The 25,511-nt window shown below is 43.8% G+C and overlaps 1 protein-coding gene across 1 annotated transcript; it reads left to right on the top strand.

Annotated features, from left to right (window-relative positions):
• The first annotated feature begins 10,952 nt into the window (after positions 1-10,952).
• Positions 10,953-22,405, top strand: LOC118398563 (elongation of very long chain fatty acids protein 4-like). The gene is made up of 7 exons (XM_035794041.2): positions 10,953-11,331; positions 15,853-15,948; positions 16,227-16,414; positions 18,853-18,933; positions 20,105-20,276; positions 20,476-20,603; positions 20,800-22,405. Exons 2-7 carry the CDS (start codon positions 15,882-15,884, stop codon positions 21,082-21,084), a joined length of 921 nt encoding a protein of 306 aa, XP_035649934.1. The 5' UTR covers positions 10,953-11,331; positions 15,853-15,881; the 3' UTR covers positions 21,085-22,405.
• The last annotated feature ends 3,106 nt before the right edge of the window (positions 22,406-25,511 follow it).

Genomic DNA, 25,511 nt, shown 5'->3' with positions numbered 1-25,511 from the left:
TTTTTCCTTGATAAAGTAGCTATCCTCACAAACTTTTACAGATGAACAATTGAGAGCATCCTATCGGGCTGCATCACAGCCTGTTTATGGCAACTGCACTGCCCACAACCACAAGGCTCTCCAGAGGGTAGTGAGGTCCGCACAATGCATCACCGGGGGCAAACTACCTGCCCTCCAGAACACCTACAGCACCCAATGTCACAGGAAGGCCAAAAAGATCATCAAGGACAACAACCACCCGAGCAACTGCCTATTCACCCCGTTATCATCCAGAAGGCGAGGTCAGTACGGGTGCATCAAAGCTGGGACCGAGAGACTGAAAAACAGTTTCTATCTCAAGGCCATCAGACTGTTAAACAGCCATCACTAACACAAAGCGGCTGCTGCCTACATACAGACTTGAAATCATTGACCACTTTCACAAATGGATCACTAGTCACTTTAATAATGCCACTTTAATAATGTTTACATATCTTGCATTACTCATCTCATATGTGTACACTGTATTTTATACCATCTATTGCACCTTGCCTATGCCACTCTGTCATTGCTCATCCATATATTTCTATGTACCCTACCGTTCAAAATTTTGGGGTCACTTAGAAATTAGCTTGTTTTTTAAAGAAAAGCAATTTTTTTTGTCCATTAAAATAACATCAAATTGATCAGAAATACAGTGTAGACATTGTTAATGTTGTAAGTGACTATTGTAGCTGGAAACAGCTGATTTTTTATGGAATATCTACAGAGGTGTACAGAGGCCCATTATCAGCAACCATCACTCCTGTGTTCCAATGGCACCTTGTGTTAGCTAATCCAAGTTTATAATTTTAAAAGGCTAATTGATCCTTAGAAAACCCTTCTGCAATTACTTTAGCACAGCTGAAAACTGTTGTTCGAATTAAAGGAGCAATACAACTGGCCTTCTTTAGACTAGTTTAGTATCTGGAGTATCAGCATTTGTGGGTTCGATTACAGGCTAAAAATGGCCAGAAACAAATAATTTTCTTCTAAAACTTGTCCATCTATTCTTGTTCTAAGAAATTAAGGTTATTCCATGTGAGAAATTGCCAAGAAACTGAAGATCTCCTACAACGATGTGTACTACTCCCTTCACAGAACAGCGAAACAGACGCCTCACAAGTCCTCAACTGGCAGCTTCATTAAATAGTACCCGCAAAACACCAGTCTCAACGTCAACAGAGAACTGCCCTTCTGTAGGGTTGGAGGTGAAGAGACCAGAGGTGGCTGCTCTGTAGCCAAATACCATGGTCTTGTAGTGGATGCTTCAACTGGAAGCCAGTGGAGTGTGCAGAGGTGCGGACTGACATGGGAAAACTTGGGAAGGTTGAACAACAGGCGGACTGCAGCGTTCTGGGTAGGTTGCAGGGGTTTGATGGCACTAGTGGGGACCTCAGACAACAACGAGTTGCATTAGTCCAGACGGGAGATGACAAGTGCCTGGATTAGGACCTGCACCCCTTCCTTCATGCTTATTTGGCATGTGTTACCCGGTTAGAGAGGATTACAGGTGTCATGACAACATATAATTAGAACCATTCAAAATGGTACACCCAAAATGGCCACCAGTCCCACCACCAAAGAATATGTTGCTTTCAGTGTGAATGTCCATTCTACTGCTTCTAGTTCTATGTATGACCCTACTTTGATGACGCTGGGTGGTGACCTTAGACGTAACTGGGTCGTAGGGCACTGGGTCGGTCCACGACAGAGCATCGTGGCGAGATTAATGCTAACACCATGTGACAGCGCTGAGAGGCTTAGATTACAAAAGGCACGGGATTACCGACTGCAATACCACCGCAGCCAATGAAAAGTAATGACTGGGCACAACAAAATGTGACACAACAAAAGTGGAGGAGCTAGAGAAGTGTAGGAATATACATGTAGATTGAAGAGAATCTTTACCCTCGTAGGCTGTTGGTGAAATGCTCCTGTGCAAATCTGAGATTGTCTCAGTCCTGCTCGAAACAAAACTGTTTTACATACGAATCACTGTGAGGCGCAAAGCAACTTTAAGCTTGTAAAATAGCCTGTAATTGGGTTTCTCACAAGTGGAATTACACCAGGCTAGAACACCACTAACGCATTACTCCCGGGTAATTGACTAACAATGGGGTTTTACGGGTTGAGTTTGGTCGGGAAGGTTCGATCACTCCCTACTAGAGCCTATTCACTGCTGAGTCTGTGGTCAAACTAATTGTACAATAAACTGAACCCCTGAACCACAACATTTGGTTTTATGGATCTAACAGGCTGATGGCCACTGGCTTTGAGAAGGAAGCACACCATTCGACCTTAAAGTCAAAATATTGAACAGTACTGCCTGTATGCAATCGTGACGTTTGAAACCTCAGAGTTGTTGTCTCCTGGTTAGATTATTTGTGACCTGGAACCTACCACAATGGGTGGCAGACAATTTTTACAATTACAAATGGGGTGATTTCCCATGTTTAAGTGCACTTTAATTTCCATTAACTTCATAATTACTCTGAGACCACACCATAGAGTTTACATCCCATCGTAGCACCTTTATTTAAATTGTTTCAAAAAATCATTGAATTTGGGTTGAGAGAGAGAGAGAGTGAAAGGGGGAGAGAGCGAGAGGGAGAGAGAGGAGAGAGAGAGGGGGGGATTGAAGAGGGAGGGTGAGAGAGATTCTTTATTCCCCACATCTGGGTATATCTGGCTGAGCCCTGAGAGAGGGTGTGGCTGTATGTCCTTAGTGAGAGGTTGTTTGGGGACACCATGCTGCGTGTGTGTGTGTGTGTGTGCGTGCGTGCGTGCGTCTGGGCGAATCAAGCTCAAATATTGCTTTAATGGGCTCTAGTAAAAAGCTCAATTATCCTCAAAAGGGCACAAGCTGTGGCCCTACACCACATCTAGGGAGCCACTTGTGAAAGAGCCATGCTACTGTATGGAGCCAGCTACTAAATAGCCCTAAAAATCAATCAAATACATTTATAGTCAACAATTAAATATATATTAACTAAATCCATGATAATGTCTAGGCAATTTCATATCAAGGCATATCAACTGTGTACTGACTCAACATTGGGAAATAGGCTTGTGACTACAGTGATTTACTGCTCCTTTGAGAATTATTTTAAGTGGTGCAAACATGTAGACGCATATGATAAACACCTGCAAACACAGATGTATGCATGGACGTGCCAAAACAGGACACAGTCACACTTCCATACACACGTATGCACACAAAGAAACACGCACGCGCACGCACACACACACACACACACACACACACACACACACACACACACACACACACACACACACACACACACACACACACACACACACACACACACACACACACACACACACATGCCCCTGCATTGAGAAGGTATACATACACACACTCACCCAAATCCGCCTAAGCCTGTAATTTCCTGGCTGCATGTGCTGAAAAAGAGGCTTGACTCAAACAGAACACATCTTTAGTGAGTTATCTTCCGCCTTATTCCTGTGAGTGCTATCATTCTCTCAGCCTCCTCACAATTTACGGAGTCGGTGCAGCCAGCTGGATTCTTCACACATCGCGCCGATAGAAACAAGCATCTTTCTGGTAAGAAGAGGGGCGGGGGTGTATGCCTTATGATTAACGGGACGTGGTGTGATCATAACAACATACAGGAACTCAAGTCCTTCTGTTCACCTGACTTCACAATCAAATGTTGACCTCGTTATCTACCAAGGGAATTCTCTTTGATTATAATCACAGCCGTATATATTCCCCCCCCACGCAGACACATTGATGGCCCTGAACAAACTTTATTTGACTCAATGCAAACTGGAGACCACATATCCTGAGGCTGCATTCACTGTAGCTGGGGATTTTAACAAGGCTAATCTGAAAACAAGACTCCCTAAATTTTATCAGCATATTGATTGTGCAACCAGGGCTGGTAAAACCCTGGATCATTGTTATTCTAACTTCCGCAATGCATATAAGGCCCTACCCCGCCCTCCCTTCGGAAAAGCTGACCACGACTCCATTTTGTTGCTCCCTGCCTACAGACAGAAATTAAAACATGAAGCTCCCGCGCTCATGTCTGTTCAACGCTGGTCCGACCAATCTGATTCCACGCTTCAAGACTGCTTCGATCACGTGGATTGGGATATGTTCCGCATTGCGTCCAACAACAACATTGTCGAATACGCTGATTCGGTGAGCGAGTTCATTAGAAAGTGCATTGACGATGTCGTACCCATAGCAACGATTAAAACATTCCCAAAACAGAAACCGTGGATTGATGGCAGCATTCGCGTCAAACTGAAAGCACGAACCACTACTTTTAACTAGGGCAAGGTGACCGGAAACATGACCGATTACAAACAGTGTAGCTATTCCCTCCGCAAGGCAATCAAACAAGCTAAGCGCCAGTATAGATTCAAAGTAGAGTCGCAAGTCAATGGCTCAGGGTCTACAGTCAATCACGGATTACAAAAAGAAAACCAACCCCATCGCAGACCAAGATGTCTTGCTCCCAGACAGACTAAATAACTTTTTTGCCCGCTTTGAGGACAATACAGTGCCACTGACACAGCCCGCAACCAAAACCTGCGGACTCTCCTTCACTGCAGCCGACGTGAGAAAAACATTTAAACGTGTTAACCCTCTCAGGCTGCAGGACCAGACGGCATCCCCAGCCGCATCCTCAGATCATGCGCAGACCAGCTGGCTGGTGTGTTTACGGACATATTCAATCAATCCTTATCCCAGTCTGCTGTTCCCACATGCTTCAAGAGGGCCACCATTGTCCCTGTTCCCAAGAAAGCTAAGGTAACTGAGCTAAACGACTACCGCCCCGTAGCACTCACTTCCGTCATCATGAAGTACTTTGAGAGACTACTCAAGGACCATATCACCTCCACCCTACCTGACACCCTAGACCCACTCCAATTTGCTTACCGCCCAAATAGGTCCACAGACGACGCAATCGCAACCACACTGCACACTGCCCTAACCCATCTGGACAAGAGGAATACCTATGTGAGAATGCTGTTCATCGACTACAGCTCAGCATTTAACACGATAGTACCCTCCAAACTCGTCATCAAGCTCGAGACCCTAAGTCTCGACCCCGTCCTGTGCAACTGGGTACTGGACTTCCTGACGGGCCGCCCCCAGGTGGTGAGGGTAGGTAACAACATCTCCACCCCGTTGATCCTCAAAACTGGGGCCCCACAAGGGTGCGTTCTGAGCCCTCTCCTGTACTCCCTGTTCACCCACGACTGTGTGGCCATGCACGCCTCCAACTCAATCATCAAGTTTGCGGACGGCACTACAGTGGTAGGCTTGATTACCAACAACGACGAGACGGCCTACAGGGAGGAGGTGAGGGCCCTCGGAGTGTGGTGTCAAGAAAATAACCTCACACTAGATGTCAACAAAACAAAGGAGATGATTGTGGACTTCAGGAAACAGCAGAGGGAGCACCCCCCTATCCACATCGACAGGACAGTAGTGGAGAGGGTAGAAAGTTTTAAGTTCCTCGGCGTACACATCATGGACAAACTGAATTGGTCCACCCACACAGACAGCGTCGTGAAGAAGGCGCAGCAGCGCCTCTTCAACCTCAGGAGGCTGAAAAAATGTGGCTTGTCACCAAAAGCACTCACAAACTTCTACAGATGCACAATCGAGACCATCTTGTCGGGCTGTATCACCGCCTGGTACGGCAACTGCTCCGCCCACAACCGTAAGGCTCTCCAGAGGGTAGTGAGGTCTGCACAACGCATAACCGGGGGCAAACTACCTGCCCTCCAGGACTACCTGCCCTCCTCTAACCCTAACCCTAACCCACCTACTCCACCCGATGTCACAGGAAGGCCATAAAAATCATCAAGGACAACAACCACCCGAGCCACTGCCTGTTCACCCCGCTATCATGCAGAAGGCGAGGTCAGTACAGGTGCATCAAAGCAGGGACCGAGAGACTGAAAAACAGCTTCTATCTCAAGGCCATCAGACTGTTAAACAGCCACCACTAACATTGAGTGGCTGCTGCCAACACACTGACTCAACTACAGCCACTTTAATAATGGGAATTGATGGAAATTGATGTAAAATATATCACTAGCCACTTTAAACAATGCTACTTAATATAATGTTTACATACCCTACATTACTCATCTCATATCTATATACTGTACTCGATACCATCTACTGCATTTTGCCTATGCCGTTGTGTACCATCACTCATTCATATCTTTACACTTGTGTTTATAAGGTAGTAGTTTTGGAAATGTTAGGTTAGATTACTCGTTGGTTATTACTGCACTTTTGAACTAGAAACACAAGCATTTCGCTACACTCGCATTAACATCTGCTAACCATGTGTATGTGACAAATACATTTGATTTGATTTGAACTTCATCAACTCTCCCAGACACAACATGACCATGGACACACAACCACCACTAAACAACCCAGGGTGTGCAAGCGTGGGTGTGTGTGGGTGTGTTTGAAAGATATGGTTTATCCCAGCTGTTGAGTTGAGCCTGAGAAAAGTGGTGTCTCCCAGAAGACTGTAAAGTGTTTAATGATTATGTTTTTCTCCAGTAGTTAGTAATGTGTGCATGAAAAAAAATAAATCCCAGGTGCCCCCCACAATAACTGTGCCCTTCAGTGGAAAATTCCCTGTGCTGTAACCACCATTTCATAAAGTCTCCAAATGCTGGTTTGAGTGATCGCCTGCTTAGCAACCAAAACACAACAGGGCAACACTTGAGTCTCTGTGTATGACCCACTACACAGAGCATACATAACAGCTTTATGAGCAGGATATTGAGAGCTTATGAAGTGTTCACTAACCAATACCAGGATTTCATTATAGGTCATAGAACAGACGACCATTGTTATTATGTAATACAGGATACATAACAATGGGAAGTCGTTATGGCAAATGCTCCACAAAACACAATAGATCACATAGGATCTTAATTTGATCACTCTAGTTGCTGAGAATTTTCCTGCACCGCAGCAGATGAGCTTTGTGATTTACAGAAATTCACTGAAAACCCACACTAACACACGATTATATTAACAGTGTTGCACTTTCCACGTAACATACTTTTTCGCCAGCTAATATAGCCTAACCACCAATCAAGCAGAATTATGCAATAAATATTCAAATCCTGTTGCTGCAGGATTATTTTGTGACAGTATAGATCAAATTCAGATCCTACATCTGTACACTGTGCTGTGCTGACTTGACATTTTTAACTGGGGTTGCTTCTCCTTTTACTAATGGCTAGTTTCACTCTTCACTCTTGTTATGTAATGCAACTGATGTCTGACTCAATAATTCACCAAGGTATACAGTGTACATACATGATCAACATCAGATGGAGTTTACTTTCCCATCTGGCAGTTTGAAATGCTCTGCACACCTTACAGACATATTCAGGCATGACAAAACAGAGGAGAAGCCATCACACACACACACACACACACATACGCACACACACACACACACACACACAGTAGTTACCAGGCTCTGTTTCGGTTTCTGTCCTTTGTTTACCCACTTCTCCAGATTCTACCGTGCAGTTCTATGCGGCAGCCAGAATAGACATTCGTTAGACATAGCCTAACACTGGTCAGGATTGAGAATAGGGTAGATAAAGTATTTCAGATATCTACAATTATTCTGCTTTTGACGAAGACAGACTGATTGTCTGACTGACTGTTTTCGGCCAACATTTACATTCTCTGAACTTGATGCACCCACTGGATGAATTCACTTCCAAAATGTCCCTGAAATAACTGGACTCTGAACAGCTCTATATTTCAGTGAACCCTGCATTCCAGCCTATAAGAGACAGGACATACAGCCCGACCTACAGTAGCCATATAAACTATACCCTTTAGGATCCCATAGTACTTAATGAACCAGACTATTTCAGCCCACTATCTGCTGCTCTTCCCAGTCTGCTGACCTCCCAGCAGGTATTTGAACAGGTGCCATGGTGCGGTTGCCATGGGTTACAGGAGTGTAGGCTTATAGACATGACCCACCTGATTATGGGATACGTACAGGGCCTCCTACACATACACCACATTCTGGATACGCCAAGCACCAACGCTGCCAAGACCACAGGCCGACGACTGTGTGTTTATGTGTATATTCCTCCTCTGGTGTGTGTGTGTGTGTGTGTGTGTGTGTGTGTGTGTGTGTGTGTGTGTGTGTGTGTGTGTGTGTGTGTGTGTGTGTGTGTGTGTGTGTGTGTGTGTGTGTGTGTGTGTGTGTGTGTGTGTGTGTGTGTGTGTGTGTGTGTGTGTGTGTGTGTGGTCTTAGAGCCCAAACACTGCAACCTGTGTGTATTGTATGAGAATGTGTGTTTGTTTGGGTTGGCAGCGATGCTGAGGTCGAGGCAGTTATGAAGGCTGTATATGGTCGACTGACAGTGAGAACAGGTGGACCTGTGGAACGTTGTCTTCCTTACTCTCTCACACTGATACACACACAAATAAACTCGGTCTCTCTTGCCACCTCCTTTCTGTCTCTCCTATCTCTCTCCCTATCTTTCCCACTCTCTCACTCACTCACTCACTCATTCACTCACTCACTCACTCACTCACTCACTCACTCACTCACTCGCTCGCTCACTCACTCACTCACTCACTCGCTCGCTCACTCACTCACTCACTCACTCACTCACTCACTCTCACACCTGACTGGGGCATGGTCAGGTCTACATCTCTTTAATTAAGAAACATACACAAAAACACATGCACACACACATGCCCACCAACATACACATCCACACACACATGGCTGTAGAGTCCTGCTGATGGCTCTTGTGCTTTTCCCAGTAAACAGATATGCGCATCATAGCAGGTAGCCTAGCGGTTAAGAGAGTTGGCCAGTAACCAAAAGACAGCTGGTTTGAATCCATGAGCTGGCAAGGTCTAAAATCTGCCATTCTGCCCTTAAGCAAGGCAGTTAACTCCCAACCAGAACTGCTCCCCGGGCGCCGATGACGTCGATTAAGGCAGCCCCCCACACCTCTCTGATTCAGTTCGGTTGAATGCATTCCGTTGTGCAACTGACTAGGTATCCCCCTTCCCTGAGGGGAAATGAGAGAGATGTATTCCTCAGGATCACCATACAGCACAGAAATACTGTGACCCATCCTGGAGCTGCTTCCTCCTCCTCTACTCTGCTCACCCACCTTCACAGAAGGAGGCGCAGCGTGTGTACTACTCAAATACTGCTTTGTTTCTATCTACAAGCCATCAGACTGCTGAACACTTGAAGTGGACTGGCCACCTGGCACTGACTTTCTGCACCTTAGCACACAGGCACTCATGCACACACCCACACAGACATGCACTCATGCACACACCCACACACACATGCACTCATGCACACACCCACACAGACATACACTCATCCACACACGCACATTCATGCTGCGCACACATATCACACATACCTTATTATTTTTGCTAAATAATATAATTAATTTTTGCTAAATAATTCATATTCTTATATTTTATTAGTTCTTATTGTTGTTCCATTGTCAGGAAGGAACTTGCAAGTAAGCATTTCGCTGTATGGTGTATGCCATTTGTATCCTGTACATACGACTAATAAAACGTGAAACTAGCATAAAGCTTGGCTATCCTCAGAAGGGTACAAGCTGTGTGTGTGATGTAAATCTGTTGGATGTGTCACGTTATATCACAATGAAATTGAAGACAGTAATAGGTACTGTACACATGTTATGTAATATTTTCCCCTCCCTCAAATAGTGACTGAAGCAGGGCCTTGGATGGGGTTTGGAGAGGAACCTCCAGTTGGAACATTGACATCACTAATGGAAAAGTACAAAATAACAGAGGTATAGAAATGAGAGTAAGAAAATAAGAACTTCCTGCCTTTGGAACAGGGCTAGTCTACCGCATTTTGGGCCCTGGGACACCTACTTACAGCAGGGACCCCGAACCACAAAAAATACAAATACAAATAGATTTTGGGGGGGAAAACAGCTAACTTCCTGCATTTCAACACCTTGGGCAGAGAAAAATGTGCAGTTTTCTAATGCTATTCTACACATTTTGCCATAAGGTTGAAAGAAAATGTTGCCAATGCTTATGACGTGTTCATATGCTATCTGGGGAGCCCCTGACCTTCCGTGAACCCCTTCCAAATTCTTATTATTTTCAATCAAATAAATTCAAAGGGATCTTGGGCAAATACTTGAGAATTATATGATATGATATATTCTGATATTAATTGAATATTCTGTTCAATAATTACCAGGCTTGGAGTGGAAAAGTTGTTTAGTTCATCTGGAGAATCAGGAATGGGATTTAAAAAAATACAGCTTTAGGTTACACCAGAGAGTATGTAGGCCTGCAGAAAACTCTGCTGCAACCAAATACTGTACAACCCAGCTGTACTGGTTGGGTATCAATTGATGGTGTGACACTTCCACCTAGTGACGAATTCAAAATATTGACTGACTCAGTGGAGTATAGGACACACTCTGAAGACAGGTGGCTAATTGATTGACACATACGCAAAAGCTATTTACAGCCGACGACCTATAGCCTACAATAGCAACAAACATTTGTTGTATAAACTCTAATTTAGTCTACCCAAGTTGAAACATGAGAGCTATTAAGGAATCCCTAGGCTATGTCTGATAGAAAATGGCTCATAGCCTTGGACCTACTCTTAGTATGAATTAAAGCCAAAGCTGAATGAACAACACTAAATTCATTGTATTTTGGACATATAGCATAACCTACTAATGAGTGTCATCGAGGCCAAAAATGCATGATTGCAACAAATGCACTTATCCAGGAGGTTTCCTCACACATCGATGCGTAACAGCAAATATTTGTCATGCGCGTTCAAAAACTCCTCTCTCTTTCCTTCCGAGTGGCTTCCGCATTCGCCTATCACTCAACGAAGCTGAATGGGGGATACGGTGGATGTTGATTATCTCTACCATACAAAGGGGCTATCGGTCTGTCCAGTCAGTGCAGCAGTCCCTGTAGTGCAATACCCGCATGCGCAGTGCCATCAGGCTGGTCGGGTATCCTATAGATCTTAAGCGATGTGTTTCAGCAGCCAGCACGGACCTCATACATGATTTCTTTGGGATAGATTTCCGCTTGCCTTTGCATTTTTGCCAAATTTGGGGTGGATGTCTAATTGTCCTTATAGCAGTGTTGGGGATCAGCGGCTATAACGGCAGAATACGGTCATTTAAACGCGTTGTCCATCACATTGCACCGGATGTCAGTACACGCAACTAAATCTCGAGAAGGTATGTAGATATGTATTTTTCTCCATAATGAAATGGTTAATACAGAAATGCAGAATCGCGTGCTCAGGCTATCATTCTTTAAATAGGTTATTTTGTGAACAAATTAGTGCACAGCCTTGGAAAGTGTAGGCTTGGTCTTTTTTCATTAGTTGTGCTTTGAGGAATTTAACCGTTCGTTACCTTCTCTTGCGTTCGTTTTCTTTATGCTTTTCTGCCATCCATTTTGGCTGAATTCATATCATCATAGTTCTGTATTTTTATAAGACAATAAACTCAGACAGTGCTTAGACAATTTCATCACTTATTCACCCTTACTCTCTCCGCCTGCTCTCTCTTCCTAAGAAACCATGAACTTCTATTATGTGAGCATGCATGACAGTAGCCTACATAGACTCAGTGGAAAGGAACTTGCACGATGTTAGACTATGATGGGTGGCATATAGGAAGGGATTGGATGCAGCCTATAAAATGTGTCTATAAAGTGTTTAGAGACTATTTTGGTTTAGTTTTCCCTATATGCTTTTGTATAAACTGTTAACCACATCATTTCCCATGTTCAGTCAACCACTCTTTGAAAATCCGCCATGCGCCATATGTGTGAGCGCAAATAAGGGTCTAGTTCATAGGGGCATGTTATCGCTTTAAATGATGCCCCTGCGAATGTGGGTCGCTTGGCGTTTGGACTTACGTCTAAGCTCGTAGAGCAATTGGATTTAAGCCTCTTGATCGCACCGCGCAAAACCTGCTGACACACGCGCCCCGGTTCTTTGTGTGCTCTCATGCCCGTTTCCACGGGCGACCGGGCCTATTTTCTCTCTCTCCCATCCTCCCATTTCCTCTTCCGTTTTGAAAACGAAACTTAACCCCCATTGTCAGTGAATGTGTATTTTTTCAGGTTCCCCCAAACTCCCCAATAAGTTTTCACAAATGAATTAGACCTATTATGATCTATAAGACAATAAGATTATTTTAGTGTGTGGTTTACAACATGTTATAAACTGGGTGGTTCGAGCCCTGAATGCTGATTGGCTGACGGCCGTGGTATATCAGGCCATATACTACGGGTAAGACGAAACATTTATTTTTACAGGTCTAATTACGAAGGTAACCAGTTTATAATAGCAATAAGGCACCTGGGGGTTTGGAATATATGGCCAATATACCACGGCTAAGGGCTGTGTCAAGGCACTCCGTGTTGCGTTGTGCGTAAGAACAGCCCTTAGCCGTGGTATATTGGCCATGTACCACACCTCCTCGGGCCTTATTGCTTAATTATAACACTAGGCCTCTGCATTCTAATTTGCGGGCATTGTCATGCTGAAACAGGAAAGGGCCTTCCCCAAACTGTTGCCAAGTTGGAAGCACAGAATCGTCTAGTATGTCATTGTATGCTGTAGCGTTAAGATTTTCCTTCACTGGAACTAAGGGGCCTAGCCCGAACCATGAAAAACAGCCCCCAACATTATTCCTCCTCCACCAAACTTTACAGTTGCCACTATGCATTGGGACTGGTAGCGTGCTCCTGGCATCCGTCAAACTCAGATTCGTCCGTCGAACTGCCAGAGGGTGAAGAGGGATTCATCACTCCAGAGAACGCGTTTCCACTGCTCCAGAGTCCAATGGCGGCAAGCTTTCCACCACTCCAGCCGATGCTTGGCATTGCGCATGGTGATCATAGGCTTCTGTGCGGCAGCTTGTCCATGGAAACCCATTTCATGAAGCTCCAGACGAACAGTTCTTGTGTTGACATTGCTTCCAGTGGCAATTTGGAACTCGGTAGTGAGTGTTGCAACTGAGGATAGACGATTTTTACGCACTACGCACTTCAGCACTCGCCAGTCCCGTTCTGTGAGCATGTGGCTGAGCCATTATTGCTCCTAGAAGTTTCCACTTCACAATAACAGCACTTACAGCTGACTGGGGCAGGTCTAGCAGGGCAGAAATTTGATGAACTGACTTGTTGAAAAGGTGGCATCCTTTGTGTTGTCACGTTGAAAATCACTGAGCTCTTCAGTAAAGCCATTCTACTGCCAATGTTTGACTATGGAGATTGCATGGCTGTGTGCAGTGAGTGTGGCTGACTTAGCCGAATCCACTAATTTGAAGGTGTGTCCACATACCTTTGTATACATAGTGCATCAACCCACTTGACATCAAAGAGAGCACACCAGCTTTCTGGTAGAGAATGTAGTGATGAGTACTAAAATGTGTACTGTATGTTGTTCTCTATGGTCTTTTATACACCCATTCAAATAATATAATAATAATAAAATAAGGCTTTAGTAGCACACATTTAGGGAAAGGGGGATACCTAGTCAGTTGTCCAACTGAATGTATTCAACTGAAATGTGTCTTCCGCATTTAACCCAACCCCTCTGAATCAGAGAGGTGCGGGGGGCTGCCTTAATCGACATCCGCATCTTCGGCGCCTGGGGAACAGTGGTTAAGTGCCTTGCTCAGGGGCAGAACGACAGATTTTGACCTTGTCAGCTATTTACAAACCACTTTTAAATGAGTTTTTATACTGAACAAAAATGTAAATGCAACATTAGGCCCTACTCTATGGATTTCACATGACTGGGAATACAGATATGCATATGTTGGTTACAGATATCTTTAAAAAATGGGCCTCACAGTGGGCCTCAGGATCTGAACATTCAATTCTCTGCTAACAGCTCTGGTGGACATTCCTGCAGTCAGCATGCCAATTGCACGCTCCCTCAAAACTTGAGACATCTATGGCATTGTATTGTGTGACAAAACTGCACATTTTAAAGTGGCCTTTTATTATCCCCAGCACAAGGTGCACCTGTGTAAGGACCATGCTGTTTAATCAGCTTATTGATATGTCACACCTGTCAGGTAGATGGATTATCTTGGCAAATGAGAAATGCTCACTAACAGGGATGTAGACACATTTCTGAACTAAATTTGAGAGAATAAGCTTTTTGTCCGTATGGAACATTTCTGGGATCTTTTCTTTCAGCTCATGAAACATGAGACCAGCACTTTACATCTTGTCTTAGAACATGTGTATGGGGGGATGGGTAACCACAAAGACCTACTCTGTCCACACTGATCAGTTGTTTAGTCCTCTTTTAGATCTGTGCAATTAGTGTGAGGCTCGAAATAAACCCTGCACTTACAGTTTAGACCAGGGAATGTTCGTACGTATGGGTGATCCATGTGCTGAGTTTGGCAAACTCGGAGCTTGAACTTGATGTTAAAGGGATTCTTTGGGATTTGGGCCATTTTTATATCTCTAAGTACAGTACAAAGGAAATTAGAGGTAGTTTGGCGAGCCAATGCTAACTAGCATTAGCTCAAAGACTGAACGTCTATGGTATCTGCTAGCATACAGTACCAGTCATTGAGCATACGCTAGTTACTACTGGTCTCCGTTTTTTGTGTACTAGGTCAGCCACTTCTGTACTAGGTCAGCCACTTCTGTACTAGGTCAGCCACTTCTGTACTACGTCAGCCACTTCTGTACTAGGTCAGCCACTTCTGTACTACGTCAGCCACTTCTGTACTAGGTCAGCCACGTCTGTACTACGTCAGCCACTTCTGTACTAGGTCAGACACTTCTGTACTACGTCAGCCACTTCTGTACTAGGTCAGACACTTCTGTACTAGGTCAACCACTTCTGTACTACGTCAGACACTTCTGTACTAGGTCAGACACTTCTGTACCACGTCAGCCACTTCTGTACTACGCCATCCGTTTCATATGTTACGTTTGGTCCTGCAAAATTATTTTATATTTATATACAGTATCAGTCAAAAGTTTGGACACACCCACTCTTCAAGGGTCTTTCTTTATTTTTACTATTATCTACATTGTAGAATAATAGTGAAGACATCAAAACTATGAAATAACATGGAATCAGGTAGTAACCAACAAAAAAGTGTTAAACAAATCAAAATATATGTTTTATTTGAGATTCTTCGAAGTAGCCACCCTTTGCCTTGATGACAGCTTTTGACTGGTACTGTATATACAAATATATATATATATTTTTTGTATGATATGTTACAAATACAATTCGTACAATATATTATGAATTTGTTGTGCTTAAATAAGATCCCGGTCTGCATCTTTAACTTCACCAACATTACATTAAGGTTTTCAATTATCTAAAGGGGCTTAAGACTTTCGCATGCTTCCCAGCTGAAACAGTTTGGTAGAGTTCATGCATATATTATGAGGACATTTTGTGAAGTTTTTGTTCGTTTTGGACTTCAGTGAGGATTTTTCCGGCTGTTCGGGCACACACATTTCTTAACCTCTTCGTTGGTGATTGGTCAACACTAGGGATTCTTCAATAAAGTCTTTGTTGTCATTCAACGAGAGAGACGACTCATTTTCATGCACATTCTTTCATAGAAAAATACTGCACCAACATTGCGCAACAATTATCTCTCGGGCAAAAACGGCAAAATGAATGACAGATTTCTTTAATTATCTTCGATTAATTTTGACTATTTTGAAGACTGGCTACTCTCTTTCTCTCACTGCAGCATAAGCAGGACCAAATCCAGACGCAGGCATGGAAGCTGTCACCCACTTTATGAATGACACGGTAGAGTTCTACAGATGGAGCCTTACTATAGCAGGTGAGTTAGTGCTGATTTCTCTCACATTGCAGGGACAGTCTGCTAGTCTAACCACGCACACAAGCACAAACTCAAGTACACATGGTTGCTTGTGTGTGTGTGTGCAATACAATACACTATTAGAGCAATTCGGAGTACTGCAATTAAGTATATCCTCCAGACACCATTGGTGCAACATTGTGTAGTCATACATTCAGATAGGATTCAGAGTCATTCTTTACATGTGTGTGTCTGTCATATGACACCTGCTGACATTAACTTTCCTGTCCCTCTCCCAGACAAGCGAGTGGAGAAATGGCCGATGATGTCATCACCCGCCCCCACCCTGGCCATCAGCTGCCTGTACTTGCTCTTCCTGTGGGCGGGGCCTAAGTACATGCAGAATCGCGAGCCTTTCCAGCTAAGGAAGACCCTCATAGTGTACAACTTCAGTATGGTGATACTCAACTTTTACATCGCCAAAGAGGTAACCAGCTCCATTCCTTTTACACCAAGTCAATAATGGCATGTTCCATTTCTTTTCAGGCCATTGTCTATTTGGTTCCCAGTCCCTGTCCCTTCAGTGTGTACAGATTGGAAACGGCTTCCCACTGGGCACACACTCATTGACACACTCATTGAATCAACATTGTTTCTACATAATTTCAACAAAATGACATTCAACCAATGTGGAATTGATGTCTGTGCCCAGTAGGTTGATCGGTGATAGCAATATGACCCCTGCTTTAGGTTAATCTATTGTTCAGCAAGGTTGTGCCATCAACGAATGGCTGATGTAGCATGCCATGTACCAAACCTGCCTGAATTCAAAACTATACTCACATACCATACCTAGGACTGCACCTGTCAACCATCCACTACATTAAAACAGTTGAAGTCGGAAGTTTACATACACCTTAGCCAAGTCCATTTAAACTCAGGTTTTTCACAATTCCTGACATTTAATCCTAGTAAAAACTCCCTGCCTTAGATCAGTTAGGATCGCCACTTTATTTTAAGAATGTGAAATGTCAGAATAATAGTAGAGAATGATTTATTTCAGCTTTTATTTCTTTCATCACATTCCCAGTGGGTCAGAAGTTCACATACAGTCAATTAGTATTTGGTAGCATTGCCTTTACATTGTTTAACTTGGGTCAAACATTTCGGGTAGCCTTCCACAAGCTTCCCACAATAAGTTGGGTGAATTTTGGCCCATTCCTCCTGACAGAGCTGGTGTAAGTGAGTCAGGGTTGTAGAACCCCTTGCTCACACATGCCTTTTCAGTTCTGCCCACAAATTTTCTATAGGACTGAGGTCAGAGCTTTGTGATGGCCACTCCAATACCTTGAGTTTTTTGTCCTTAAGCCATTTTGCCACAACTTTGGAAGTATGCTTGGGGTCATTGTCCATTTGGAAGACCCATTTCCGACCAAGTTCGAACTTCCTGACTGATGTCTTGAGATGATGTCTTGAGATGCATCTATTTTGTGAAGTGCACCAGCAAAGCACACCCACAACATGATGCTGCCACCCCCGTGCTTCACGGTTGGGATGGTGTTCTTCGGCTCCCCCTTTTTCCTCCAAACATAACAATGGTCATTATGGCCAAACAGTTTTTTTTAGGGTGGTTTTGGCGCAGTGGCTTCTTCCTTGCTGAGCGGCCTTTCAGGTTATGTCGATATAGGACTCGTTTTACTGTGGATATAGATACTTTTGTACCTGTTTCCTCCAGCATCTTCACAATTGATGTGCACCTTTCGCACCAAAGTACGTTCATCTCTAGAAGACAGAACGCGTCTCCTTCCTGAGTGCTTATGACGGCTGCGTGGTCCCATGATGTTTATACTTGCATACTATTGTTTGTACAGATGAACGTGGTACCTGCACGCATTTGGAAATTGCTCCCAAGGATGAACCAGTCTTGTGGAGGTCTACAATTTTTTTCTGAGGTCTCGGCGGATTTCTTTTGATTTTCCCATGATGTCAAGCAAAGAGGCACTGAGTTTGAAGATAGGCCTTGAAATACATCCACAGGTACACCTCCAATTGACTCAAATTACGTCAATTAGCCTATCAGAAGCTTCTAATGCCATGACATAATTTTATGGAATTTTCTAAGCTGTTTAATGGCACAGTCAACTTAGTGTATATAAACTTCTGACCCACTGGAATTGTTATACAGTGAATTATACGTGAAATAATCTGTCCTGTGAACAATTGTTGGAAAACTTACTTGTGTCATGCACGAAGTAGATGTCCTAACCAAAACTATAGTTTGTTAAAAATACATTTGTGGAGTGGTTGAAAAACAAGTTTTAATGACTCCAATCTAAGTGTATGTAAACTTCTGACTTCAACTGTATATATATAGTCCTTTTAGACAGAGGAAATCGGGTCTAGGGCACAACTCCAGTCCCCGACAGCTGCAGTGCTGCTGGTTTTCATTCTCCCTGGCATTTGCTTCCACACCCCCGGCCCCCCCAGGTGTAAATTGGTCTCTGTGGCCCTTGAGGGCTGGTGGTGTGTATCCATGGCAGAGAGCCTTTTGTTTGACGCGCGGATCAATTAAGAATACTCATTTGGGGTGTTGTTACTGTTAAGAGTAGTAGAATACACCATTTCAAAATTGGTTATGCATCATCAGTTTATGTTTATGTCAGTCACTGACCATGTCAGCTAACAACAACATTTCTCTTAGATCCTCCAAAAGGCTAGGGGCCGGCTCTGAGTACATGTGTGGGTATGAATGTCGGTATAGCGCAGACCCGTGAGCCACTGCGGGCCCTCATTGGGAGTTCTGATATTTTTGTGGCCCCCACCCCAATCAAAGTTGCTCATTCCTGGTCTCGAGGAAAGGGACAATCTCTAACATTTTGTTCCTAATGTCGTGTCGCTAACTTTTTTTTATCTCTGTGGCCTCAGCTCCTCCTGGGTGCAAGAGCAGCGGGGTACAGCTACCTATGTCAACCTGTCAGCTACTCCAACGACGTCAACGAAGTCAGGGTGAGCAAACATGACACCCTACACTCTTTTTCTATTCATTTTGTGAAAAGGCCAAGAGCCGGAGCTTGTCTGGTCATTCTGTTCATGAGCCAGCAAAGACTGGAATTGTTTGCCTTCTAGCCTTCTAATTTATACAGATTGGGTCTCCTGTATTTGAGGTGTAGAGTGAGGTCCAGCTTTGGCAGCATGTGGTTCTGTGTAAATCTAAGCAGCCGTACTGTAATCCTATTGTTAGGTTAAGTAGACTATCACTCTATTTGTGTGTGTGTGTGTAAGAGATAGGGAGAGGAGGAGAGGACAGAGGGGGCGTGACCTTTTGCATTAAGGGGAGGAGTTATTAGGTCTCACCACTTCTGAACCCACCCATAGCATGATGGCGTTACTGAGGGACAAGAGTGACACTCAGGGCACTGTGGCACACAGCTTCTTTCTTTCTTTCTTTCTCTCTCTCTCTCTCTCTTACTCTCTTTCTCTGTGTGTGTGTGTGTGTGTGTGTGTGTGTGTGTGTGTGTGTGTGTGTGTCAATTACAAAGGGATACGAGAGAGAGAGTATGTTGGTGGGGGTTGTAGTCTGACATACAAGAGGTTGAGCTCTACTTACCTTTTAGGCTTGGGAACAAGCCAGCAACAAGTCTGATACAACAGCTATCCTCATGTATTAGCTCTTACTGTACCACCCCCTTAACAAAACACTTTCTCTACCAGACCACAGGCTAACCTGCAATGTCATTCGCCAATGACCCCTTTCATCGTCATCACAATCCCCTATGAAAAGTGTTGACCCTAACATTGTTGACTCTGATCTTATATTTACAGAGATGATCCAGGTGAAGTTATCTTTGATCTTGGTCAGGATCCAATTGAACCTTATTCCCTCCCAACTTCAGTGACTTCAATAGATTCAATAATTGCAATAAAATGTATTTGTGCGTGTGAGGGTGTGTCCTTGATGCATACATGTGTGGGTGATGCATGATAATGAGTGTGTGTGTGAAAAGCAAGGTGGCTAGCGGTGTTATCCATAATCTCAACCACGTGAAATCCATAAAATCCTCTTGAATCCTCTTTAAAGCGTTTCAGGAAATTGGCCATCTTCATTGTCTTTGAGTTTTGAGTCCTTAAAACCAGATGGATTTGAGATAGCTCACTCCCTCCCTCTTCACGTTGGCAGATAGCGTCTGCTCTGTGGTGGTACTACATCTCTAAGGGAGTGGAGTATCTGGACACGGTGTTCTTCATCCTGAGGAGGAAGTTTAACCAGGTCAGCTTCCTCCATGTCTACCATCACTGCACCATGTTCATCCTCTGGTGGATCGGAATCAAGTGGGTCCCTGGAGGACAGTGTAAGTACCTAGGCGTACATTGTGTATATATATATATATATATATATATATATAGAGACATTTTCCCACCTGGATAATCTCCCCGCAGCATTGTCATACTGTTCCGACAGGGGCGATGACAATCCATGCTAACATACACTCACAAGCTGCCTGACCTGTATCCCCTCTGAACTACCTTTAACCTATATCCCTCTCACAGCGTTCTTCGGAGCCGGCATAAACTCATCCATCCATGTCCTGATGTATGGATACTATGGCCTGGCCGCTTTCGGACCCAAGATCCAGAAATTCCTCTGGTGGAAGAAATACCTGACCATCATTCAGATGGTAAGTCTCCCTGTTATTGTGGCCATAGCACAGCTGTTCAGGTAGTGTGTGATTGATACTGAAACACATCTTTGCAATTCAAAATATATTTCATTGTTTGGAGTGTGCAGTCTGACTCATTGATCAGGGATTATGTTGAGATTATTACATTCCGATTAATCATGTCAGTTAAACATGTGTCTTGTGTACGTCACAGATCCAGTTCCATGTGACCATCGGCCATGCAGGCTACTCCCTCTACACTGGCTGCCCTTTCCCCGCTTGGATGCAGTGGGCCCTTATTGGCTACGCCGTCACCTTCATCATCCTATTCGGCAACTTCTACTACCAGACCTACCGGCGCACCCCACACTCCGCCCCCAAGGTGGCCAAATCCGTCACCAACGGCATTTCCACAGCAACCAACGGCTACAACAAGTTAGAGGAGGTAGAGGAGAATGGGAAGAAGCAGCAGAAAAAGGGAAGAGTGAAGAGGGAGTGAGGAGGAAGAGGAGAGGACGGAGGGAGCTTCTGTCAGACCAATAGGAGGACCGTGGGGTGAAAGGGCAGGGGAGGTAGTGGGGGTCAGGGGTGAAAGTTCAAAAGGCCGATGGGATTCCACCACACCCCTGCCCGTGCAGGATGTTTTGAGGATGTGAATTGTGACCAACTTGCTGGTGAAGGTGTGTGTGTGCGTGTGTGTGTGTGTGTGTGTGTGTGTGTGTGTGTGTGTGTGTGTGTGTGTGTGTGTGTGTGTGTGTGTGTGTGTGTGTGTGTGTCGGGGGATTGGTGAGGTTTGGGTATGGGGGGATAGGGGTGGGAGGAGGGTGTTGGTTGTCTATATAGTAGTTATTTTTTTATAATATAAGAAAGTCGCTGCTCTTCATGTAGAGTCTGTGCTCTGTCTCTTTACTTTGGGGTCCTGGTCGAAGATAAGACCGTAAAAAGACTACAACACAACCACAGAGACCACAGGGACTCTGACCACAGGGACTGTTTCCAACCAAAACTCCATCCATTTTGTACTTTTATTCGTTTAACTAAATGCTGATGTATTTTTTTAGCATTGTAAATTACATTCTATGAAATTTGTACCAAATAGGGTTTATTTTGCATTTGGGCGATGAGTAAGAAAAATACTGGTGGAGCATTGTTAAGGATTAAACATGGTTTTAGGGAACAGGAGCTGTTCGCAATTCTATTTTTGTTCCTCTCTATGTGTCGCAGACACAATTGTGTCAGTACTTAAGTACCGGTCTACCTGGAACACAGACTAACTGCAAGCCCCCTCTGCCATACACACCTGCCCTAACGTACATAATATAAACAAACACACACATTCCTGGAATGTGTGTCTGTGAGAGAGATTGAGGGAATGATGTGCACATTGAATGCATCGTAGTGAATCTATAGGGTGTTTGGGTGGGTAGTCATATGTGCAAGTTGTTAGTATATCATTATGGAGTTTGGGTGGGTAACATACTGTACATGCAAATAGGCTGACAAACACCTTTACTGCTAACTGAGGGTTTATCTATTTGTTTGGTTATTAAAGTGGTCCTGTGCTTTGATATTGTTCTTTTTGTTGTTGTGGTGGATCTCACAGATGTCCTGCGTTATTTTTCTCATTTTGTGCTGTACAATGTAGCCACGGTGCAACTGAGAAACATGTCGAACTCAAGACAACCAAAAAGGACTGAGGGGGAAAGGGATATTTCATCTCAAAGGGCTTTAAAAAAAAGACTATATTCATTATTTTATTTAAATAAAACGCATACAGCTACTGGCTGCAGGTACAATGGAAATAAAGAGGATGCCAACAACCCTCGTCTTTCTTTACGTGCATATTAGTGTCTATGTTACTTCATGGATGTGTATCTTTATGTTTGTATGTTTTTGTCCTTTATTTAAGACAACAAAAAAACGAATACCTGATCAATCCTATACTGAACCCTAATTTCAAAACTAAACCCTAAACCGTCAAACCCTTCTGTAACTCCAGTGGCGGTCGGCACTGTTTAAGATGAGGGAGGATGATGTTTTTTTTTAATGAACTTGGCCTTATCTCTATTACAGCATATTGGATGACTGTCTTTCATAATCCATTCACCCAGCTCAAAATCAAATAAAATTTAATTGGTCACATACACATGGTTGGTAAGCAGATGTTAATGTTAGTGTAGCACGATGCTTGTGCTTCTAGTTCCAAACAGTGCAGTAATATCTAACAAGTAATCTAATAATTCCCCCACAACTACCAAATACACACAAATCTAAAGGGGTGAATGAGAATATGAATATATGGGTGAGCGATGGCCAAACGGCATAGGCAAGGTGCAATAGATGGTATACAATACAGTATATACATATGAGTAATGTAAGATATGTAAATTACATTATTAAAGAGGCATTATTTAATGTGGCATTGTTTAAAGTGGCCAGTGATTGGGTCTCAATGTAGGCAGCAGCCTCTCTGAGTTAGTGATTGCCGTTTAACAGTCTGATGGCCTTGAGATAGAAGCTGTTTTTCAGTCTCTCGGTCCCAGCTTTGATGCTCCTGTACTGACCTCGGATGATAGCAGGGTGAACAGGCAGTGGCTCGGGTGGTTGTTGTGCTTGGTGATCTTTTTGGCCTTCCTGTGACATCGGGTGCTGTAGGTGTCATGGAGGGAAGGTAGTTTGCCCCAGGTGATGTAACATCGATAGGCACAGGCTACTACGTGATGCTTGAATTTCCCCTGTACCCATCATGAGGTTGCTACAACCTAGCCTATGAATTAAAGTTTACAATGTAGGTGCATAGGTAGAGAGAATTTTGAATAATCAAGATCGCAGACAGTGACACATTCCACCTTGCACTCTCTTGCCTGCATCTTGCTGATCTAGAGTGTAATCATTAGTCAAACAGTTGCAAATGAGAATTTATAGTGGACAAATTCAGGTATGTTTATCCCCCTTTCGTTCCGTTTGCGAAACATTTTTCAACAGAATCGGTGCAATGAATACACCCCTGATCACACACAAAAACAGTTCACTTTAATTCCTTCTCACATCTATCTACGCTGTCTCTGTCTCGCACCTTTTCCCTTTGCTTGTGAACAGTGCACAACACATCAGTTGTCTGTGACCAGGTGAAAACACCTTTCCAAGCAAAACCTTCATATCATGACCACTAACCGCACACCCTACATCGTTGTCACTGCATAGTCAACATAGCTACACGAACTAGAGTGTTAGTAAACCCGCTACAATCATGCAGTACATGTACAGTCTGGAGCAAGCAGTTTAGCAGTTCCACCAGCGGGCCTTGGTGGCAATAACTTAGTAAAACCAAAAGCTTACCTTGAATTGGAAGAGTTCCAGTGTTGGATAGCCATAGCCAGCTAGCTAACATAGCACTCCTCTCTGTTTGAGCTGGACGTTTGTGTAGGCTAAACTAGCTAAGGAAGGATGCTAGCTAAGGAAGTGAAAGTGAAAATATATATTCTACAAAATATAGCTAGCTCTCTCTCTCTTTGTTCTCCTTTATTTTGGTAGAAATTAATTTGTTCAAAACTGTACAACTATTGTCTTTCTCTCTCTTTGAGTCAACTACTCACCATATTTTATGATATGCAGTGCTAGCTAGCTGTAGCTTATGCTTTCAGTACTAAATTCATTCTCTGATCCTTTGATTGGGTGGACAACATGTCAGTTCGTTCACCAAGAGCTCTGATATGTTGGAGGACGTCCTCCGGAAGTTGTCATAATTACTGTGAAAGTCTATGGAAGGAGGTGAGCACAATGGGCCTCTTAGCTTTTGTATTGAAGTTAATGTACCCAGAGGAGGACAGAAGCTAACTGTCCCCCGGCTACAACATGGTGCTACCCTACAGAGAGCTGCTGAGGCTACTGTAGACCTTCATTGCAAAACAGTGTGTTTTAATCAATTATTTGGTGACAAGAATATATTTAGTATAGGTTTATTGAAAAAGGATAACTTTTTAATAGTTTCACTAATTCTATTTTTATGAAATTCACTGAGAAGGATGGTCCTCCTCTGATGAGCCTCCACGGGTCTACCCCCATCTCAGAAACCCTCTCTCCACCCCCTCCACCCAGAAGCCTTTAGAATTCTAATTTTCAAAGTTTCCAAAGGTCTGTACATCTCTGGCTCTGATGAGCAGGATTCCTCCACCTCTTCTCTCCTCTCACGGCCCACCCTACCCCCCTCTCCCTCTGTCCCTGGGTCAAGCAAATTCCTATGAATGACAGAGGTAGAGTGAGAGAGAGAGAGAGAGAGAGGCCTGTGTCTCTGGGGCTTGGCCAGACAGCTCTGCCCTAATCTGAGGGGGGGGGGGTAAATTGGCTTTAGCTGTAAAAGAGCTTATGCCTACGTCACAAAGCGAGTTAACCCAGGAATTCAGGTCACTGTGGAAAAGAGGAGCCTTCTGTAATCTTCCTTTGGGTCGTTGACACTCACAGATATGTGCATACATCAAATCAAATTTTATTGGTCACTTACACATATTTAGCAGATGTCATTGTCTGTGTAGCGAATTGCTTGTGTTCCTAGCTCATTGTGTGTTGTGAATTGCTTGTGTTCCTAGCTCATTGTGTATTGTGAATTGCTTGTGTTCCTAGCTCATTGTGTATTGTGAATTGCTTGTGTTCCTAGCTCATTGTGTATTGTGAATTGCTTGTGTTCCTAGCTCATTGTGTATTGTGAATTGCTTGTGTTCCTAGCTCAGTGTGTATAGTGAATTGCTTGTGTTCCTAGCTCATTGTGTATTGTGAATTGCTTGTGTTCCTAGCTCAGTGTGTATAGTGAATTGCTTGTGTTCCTAGCTCAGTGTGTATAGTGAATTGCTTGTGTTCCTAGCTCAGTGTGTATAGTGAATTGCTTGTGTTCCTAGCTCAGTGTGTATAGTGAATTGCTTGTGTTCCTTG

The sequence above is a fragment of the Oncorhynchus keta genome, chromosome 19 (genome assembly GCF_023373465.1).
Source record: "Oncorhynchus keta strain PuntledgeMale-10-30-2019 chromosome 19, Oket_V2, whole genome shotgun sequence".
NCBI lineage: Eukaryota > Metazoa > Chordata > Actinopteri > Salmoniformes > Salmonidae > Oncorhynchus > Oncorhynchus keta.
This window is presented reverse-complemented; position numbering and strand designations above follow the sequence as displayed.